The following is a 6,980-nucleotide window of genomic DNA, read 5'->3' on the forward strand; positions in this document are numbered from 1 at the left end:
GCTGATGCCCGACAAAATAGCCAACTCTCTCGACGTGCACTCAAAACATTCGGGAGGAAAAAAAAGTTGTTACCACTTCAATGATATTTGAAATGAACGTTTTTGAAGAAAATGATTTTAAAAATAATCGTTCCTTTGGTGACGTCATTAGACGGTAGACTAAACGTTTTATGTAGGAGCCCGTTCCAAACTGAACTGATTTAGTGGGTTTTGGAGACTGATTCTTGCATCAACTTTATACCAACAATATACTAACTATACTGTATAACTAAAAATATAATTTTGTTCTGGAGGATTTTCTCTAAAAAATTAGTTTAGTTTTGTTTGACTAAATCTAACTGCTCAAAAAACATGAAAAGAAAGTGGATTTTGTTTTTGTATCTAGTCTAGAATCAAAAAGCAATCAAAAGCAAAAAGCAATCACTCCACAAAAAAATATGAACTAGGCAATCACCATAATGTATATTTTATTAAATAATGTTCCTTATACATTATGTATATTACATTTTCCTACTTATTTTTAAAAAATATAATACCTACTTGCCAAGTATTAATTTGTCCAATCTTAATTTTAAAAATTCGTCTTTTTCCCTCATGCCCAACCAATTAAATTTCATTGCAAGTTCCTTTGAAATCAGGCGAGTCAGAGCTTGTTTTTCAAACTCATAACTACTGCCGCCGCCTGATTTTGCTATCTCATTGACCTAGCAAAATAATAAAAAAACAAGGCATGATGTTGGTAGGCTTCACAACAATAGTTCGTGCAGCTTAAAATTTATCAAATCTTATGTTGTATATTACCATAAAGCTCTGCTTACATGAATTATTATTTCTTCAGTAATAATAATACCACAAAAAATAGCTGAAATGAAAGCACTGAAAACAGTAAGCACAGCATACAAAGTAGCCGTATACTTTGCCAACAAAAACAAGGCTGAAAAGATGGCGGACGACGAGCCGGAGGAGAAGCCGACAAGACTCGAGCGAGTCCGGCACAGCACGACCGCGAGTAGTTGCGTCATTGGTTGCAGCCGAACAGTATTGTCAAATGGGATCTTATAAACAAATATAGTATTTTTACGATTCTGTATTTTTTTCCTTAGATTAATCCTTATTTTCTGTGGCATTTTTATTAAAATAGTCTCGCTCGTGTCCAAAAATAATAAAAACAATTTGGTTTTGCCAATAAAATGTCTCCCAAAACACCACAAATCTAAAAATACTAAGTATTTTCCTTCTCAGTTGTTGTTTCTATTCTAATGTTCCCATTATGGGCCAAGGGGACATCATCAGGCCATCTATTCAGAGGATATTAGTATATATGCTAACGTATATCCTAAGAACATAAGACCGGATATACTGCATTACATCAAATAAAGAAACATGTTTTTTTTTCTAATTTCTAGGATAAATAATTAATTTTCATATATCCGGACTAATGTAAATAACTTCTAAAACCCATAAGGAAGACCAATTTTATTCCGTACAGTGACAGGAGCGGCGTTAAAGTTTTTTTGTTTAGTCCTACGCTTAGTTCCGGCCACTTCTAACCGTCGAACTGCAGGTCAGTGAGTTTGAATCCGCCCCCTCCACGTGCCACCGGCTAGCTTATTGATTCAAGCGAGCACGGTTGAGTGGCGCTGACGTAGGAAGTCGACAGGTAGGCGTCGGAGATCTTTCGGATGCATATGCACGTACAACTCTCGCGTCTTTGAAATTTTTCCACAAACCTCCGAAGAATCGCTTCAACTTAGTTTTTGGTTAGTTTTGCTCAAATACAAAAAGTATGAGACTAGATTTGTGTAAAGGTCGACTCTCTAGTCTTTCATTAGATCTAAAGAATCAGCTATATTCTCTAGGCTGGTTGATGAAGATTGAAAAACTAATAGACGTTACGAAAAGCGATTATCTCATCTCATTCATCTCCGTTGTCCTGTGCTTAGTGGCCACAAACCAACTATTTTTGGAAGACGCTTCTCAGATTTCCAAAAATTTTTCCGGCGGTCATCAAAAAATGTCGCTGCGTTTGAGAATAGACCATAGACTAAAATTTGGTAGAATAAAAAATGAATGCAAAGTGAAGCTTAGGTGTGCTCTAGTCCATTGATAAAATTTCGTTAGTTCCTACATTCCTGTAGCTCTGTTTTCTTGCTTTCTCCTTTTCTTTCTTTTCCTTTGTATCCTTTCATTCTTCTATACCGCTCTCTACATAAGGTAATACTTCAATTATTTCATTTAAGGCGAATATGAAATGTTGTAATATGTATTAATTCTTTGTATGTATTAATTCTTCAGGAAGGAAGCTGGGTCAAGGCCCATTTCCCTTTGTATAGCTTTATATAACTTGACATGTACATACTATAAATTGAATAACAAATACTATTATTATTATTATTATTATCTTCTTAATGGAAGAGAATAATAAAATGTTAATTTGCAATTACAGTTTAAATTGAAGCAGATATTTGAGAGGTTAAAGATCAATTAAATAAAAGCTTATATAGAACTAGAAAAATAGATATCAACTTCATCCGCGCCATCTCTATATGAATAGCAAAACTAAGTGACTCAAACCGCGCCGATTGGGGGCGCGCGCAACTCAGCTGTTTTCTACGCATCAGCACTAATCCACATTTCGTCGAAGCAAGTGGGGCATTTTAATTTCAAACCAAATATTTGTTTCTTTCGATTTTTTACTGTGTTACATACAATATACCTTAAAGGTAACGAGGGAGTTTTATTACACTTCTGCTGGTACATCAATAAAGAAACTAGATGGTCTTCCGAACTCAGCATCGTTTTCTAGCGCGTTATCAGCATCCCACATTCTGGTGATCAAAATTTTAGCAGACGATGTTATCAACTTGTCATTTCGTAACTTATCCACATCAAGTAGGCCCAAAAAATCATGCTTATCCATTATTGATTGTAATGGCTTAGCATTAATGTAACCTTAACATTCACGGTGGTGTTTGGTGGATTAAGTAAACATTAATGGTGTATGCTCACTTGCCAAATGATGGTTCTTTTCAGAAAATAGCAAATAATCCGATTCTTTTTCGGTTGTACTCGATTTTGCGGTTATTAGTCGAAAAATTTGAGTTTGGAACGTAAAGATTGACGTTCGTGACGCACATGCGCATATTTGATTTCACGTAGAGAATTAAAAGTTAAGAGCTGGTTGACTTCTTAATGTTACTAGTGTAGTAAATTACATATAGCATTAGTGTCAAAATGTGTAGTTTAAGTTACGCCGCTATTTATATGGTATTTATTTACAATCTTCCGGCATCTTCCACCCTCCATCTACAGGATTTATTTATTTAAACTAATTTCGACCAACTCTAAGCGTATTAATGCATCCCGCACAGGAAACCGGTACTAAATGTGGCCAATTTATCCGAGAATTACAAAGCGGACGTGTGAATAAATCCTCCTAACCCCCGGATTTGTCAATGTACGCACCCTAGGTGTGTCGACGGAGATGGGATGGCCGAAACCGACCGAATCCGAAATAACGTCCTTGCTGTTTTTTTCCCAATTAGCTGTTCATTTCGTAAATCGTTTTTTTTTTGTCGATAATGCTCTTTTTCACAATGATTAATATGAGTGGTGAGGCACAAGCGAGCAGTTATTTCTTTACAAGCGAGAAAATTACGCAAGAGTATAATTGAATTGGTTGCATACTCAGAATACAAGTTTTTACTGGATTATAGGATCAAGGTAATGAAATCAGATTTTTATGGAAATGTATATATATATATATATATATATATATATATATATATATATATATATATATATATATATATATATATATATATATATATATATATATATATATATATATATATATATATATATATATATATATATATATATGTATATATGTATATATATATATATATATATATATATATATATATATATATATATATATATATATATATATATATATATATATATATATTGTTATGTTTATCTCACAAACTAAGCATGGAAGCGAAGAGAAAAAATACATTACTGCGTCTGAAATATATGCCAGTGAAGACAAGAATGTTTGATATGCTTCTTTGACGCCATCTCGTGTGGTGATACCAAACCAACGCTCGAAAACTTTGGTGTTGCTTGATAGATGGAGCACTTGTCAATCAATTTTTATAAAGGAATTTTTTTAGATCAAGTAGATAAGATGCAAAAAGAAAAAAGTTGCGCTTAGAAAGTGTACGTTATATTTTTTGGTGCTATTCAATAACATGTAATTTTTTTTAACAAAATGTGAGAGACGAAAGGTCAAGGAAGAAGCAAAATCAATGACTGATGTCGGCAATGAGCGAATTCTCCTGGTTAAGTTTTCAACGTTAAGTTAACTGTAGAAAAGAAGATAGTTTTCTGTGGGTTGACACAAACGAAGAAATAGGTTGAGTTGAAATCGTTTATGGTTTATAATAAAATGTTTAAAATTAGGGTGCTTTTGCAATTCTCAAAATGCCTGACAAATACTGGATCGCTAAAAATACCTCAGGTAACCAAAGTCGGAAAGTTTTCGTCTTGGACGCAAAAGACTGACTATTTATGCGGTGCTACACTATTTAAAAATTATAATGTTAGAACTTACGCGAAAGGCAAAGATAAAAAGAAGGAAAAAGGTTCATAAATCTACTGTATGAAGGATTGGTTTAATTCACTATTTCCTTGCAGGCAAAACTAAGGTGGCTATAGATGAAAACCAGCTGTCAGAAGTGATTAATGTAGAAACTCTAAAGACGCAATTGGAAAAGGCGGTTTTCGGGTTAGAGGAAGACTTTGTAAAAAACTTATCCCTCCGTTCTACAGCAGGTAAAAAAGATCTATAAGGTTTATTAAGGTTAATTTGAATGCTTTAGGAGCTATTGAATCAATACCGGTAACTGTAGATGGTACAACACATTCACTGCAGGAAATCGCGCAGATAGTTAGGAAAAATCCGAAAATGGTGGTGATAAATATGTCCGCTTTTCCCCAATATATACCGGACGTGGTAAAAGCGATCGGAAAGTCTGGCATGAATTTAAATCCACAGCAAGATGGCACCTCGCTATTTGTACCTATTCCGAAGTAGGTGCCATTTAATTTATTGATGTTGAATTATTTTTTACATGCTCTAGGGTAACAAAAGAGCACAGAGAGGGCCTGTCCAAAAGTGCGAAACAATTGTTTACGAGGAGCAGAGATACAATCAAGGACATTCAAATAAAATATGTTAAGCAGATAAAAAAGAAAGAGAAAATATCAGAAGATCTGGTGAGGAGTGTGGAACAACAAATAATCGCGATTGCAGATAGTTACATTCAAGAGGCGGAAAAATTGTTGCTGAGAAAACAGGAAGAGCTGCTAGGGAAGGATTAATTGAAATTAAAAACTTTATCGTGATCACTCGTTTTTTAATTGTAAGTTTTTAAAAATATTGGTGACTTAACGGTACAGTAAAAAGCAAAGAAATACTTAGTTGAATGCAAATCACATGTTATTTTCTGCGGTGACTGCCCCAAAGATTAATATGGGACAGTCACCGCAGTACTTCAATAAAGTAGCAACAATAAAAACGATTAAGATCCCGCTTTCCCAACGATACCGCCCAGTTACCGTAGACAACTAATTGCTCGTGTCCATGGCAACGGCTGGCCTGGGGTCGCTGGGACCGTCGTCCCCCGGTTCGTCATCTCTTAACGGACCCAGAGGTTTTTCTGGCTGAGAACCGCCTCTTCTCTCTTCGCCTTCAATTAGTTTCAAGTATGGACCGGTTTCTTCTTCCTCAAGTATCTTAAACTGTTGGTCTTTGCCTACATACCCAATAGAAACATTTTTGGTATTCAGATCTACTTCTGGTGGCAGTGTATCCCTTAAGGCGCGAAGTCCGTGTTTAATAAGCTCTTCCAGAGAACTGGTTTGTAGTTCTTCGAGGTGTTTTTCTAAGTAGGTGCGGGCACTCTGAGACCGAGCGCCGATCGACATTGCCTTGCAGTCGTAAAAATTGGCAGACGGACAGGTTTGATATATATGAGCACCTCGGTCATCGTATCCGGCAACCAGAAGGCCTACGCCATAAGGTCTACGGTCGTAACGTTGGGTGCACACTTGCATTTTATTACCTGTTGAAAATAAATGCTCCATCTACCACCCAAAAGTGAAAAACTAAGCATTTCTTACCCAACATAGAAATCAATCTGTTTAGCGGCAAATACGTATCGTGAGAGTATTTATAGTTTAAACACTCGGTCCTCATGTATCTACTCAAAATTCTGGCGTCCGCAGTTAAACCAGAAATGGTAATTCCTATGTGATCGTCGATGTTGATAATTTTTTTCTGGTAAGCGGACAGTTCCGAAGACGCTCTTTTCAAAGCGATGAGGACCGCGTGGGTCTTGCTTTTGAGCCCCACAGTCGCGGAACCCAAATTGACCGCTTCCATCGCGTACTCGACTTGGTGCAATCGTCCCTGGGGACTCCACACCGTAACATCGCTGTCGTACTGGTTTCTAAACATTTTGTGCGCTCACTCGTACGAAACTTGGCGTGACCGGTTTAATATTAACTTGAAGAAAACGAAAATAAAATGAAACAATGTTGGTTATGCTGTGTCACAGCGAATCAAATTTTTGACATTCGACAATGATGGTGACTCGTTGAAAAAGGTTCGGGGGATTTTAAATTACCCATAGCAGATAACTTTACTCAAGAAATCGTAGAAAACTAAAAAGTGAATGCAGTGAGGTTCGGTACCTGTGTAACAGATGGCGCGGCCATATAAGTTTGTAAAATCTATGTACAATTGAAATTGTCTTTTTTTTGTTTGAGTACACAATTCCAATATCGAATTCGGAATGTTTAATGAACGTTTACAATGAAAAACGGTAATTTTCTGATATGGATGTTGATGTCGATGGACAAGATGCAATTTCTATTTTAGCAAAACTAACCAAAACTAACCCAAGTATTCT

The 6,980-nt window shown here is 35.9% G+C and overlaps 2 protein-coding genes across 3 annotated transcripts; one reads left to right on the top strand and one right to left on the bottom strand.

Moving 5' to 3' along the window:
* The first annotated feature begins 4,382 nt into the window (after positions 1–4,382).
* LOC132697875 (ribosome-recycling factor, mitochondrial) lies at positions 4,383–5,410 on the top strand. Of its 2 annotated transcripts, none has more exons than XM_060663601.1 (4): positions 4,383–4,649; positions 4,702–4,839; positions 4,887–5,097; positions 5,148–5,410. In XM_060663601.1, the coding sequence occupies exons 1-4, from the start codon at positions 4,439–4,441 to the stop codon at positions 5,386–5,388; spliced, it is 801 nt and encodes a 266-aa protein (XP_060519584.1). In that variant the 5' UTR covers positions 4,383–4,438; the 3' UTR covers positions 5,389–5,410. The 2 variants fall into 2 exon arrangements, with proteins under 2 accessions (XP_060519584.1, XP_060519585.1); XM_060663602.1 differs by having other exon boundaries at positions 4,385–4,525.
* A 224-nt stretch (positions 5,411–5,634) lies between these two features.
* On the bottom strand, positions 5,635–6,647 carry LOC132697874 (proteasome subunit alpha type-1). Its single transcript, XM_060663600.1, has 2 exons — positions 6,190–6,647; positions 5,635–6,131 (listed from the first exon to the last, which is right to left on the bottom strand). The coding sequence occupies exons 1-2, from the start codon at positions 6,524–6,526 to the stop codon at positions 5,635–5,637; spliced, it is 834 nt and encodes a 277-aa protein (XP_060519583.1). The 5' UTR covers positions 6,527–6,647.
* Positions 6,648–6,980: the final 333 nt, after the last annotated feature.

The sequence above is a fragment of the Cylas formicarius genome, unplaced genomic scaffold, assembly GCF_029955315.1.
Source record: "Cylas formicarius isolate icCylForm1 unplaced genomic scaffold, icCylForm1.1 PGA_scaffold_2__14_contigs__length_35257938, whole genome shotgun sequence".
NCBI lineage: Eukaryota > Metazoa > Arthropoda > Insecta > Coleoptera > Brentidae > Cylas > Cylas formicarius.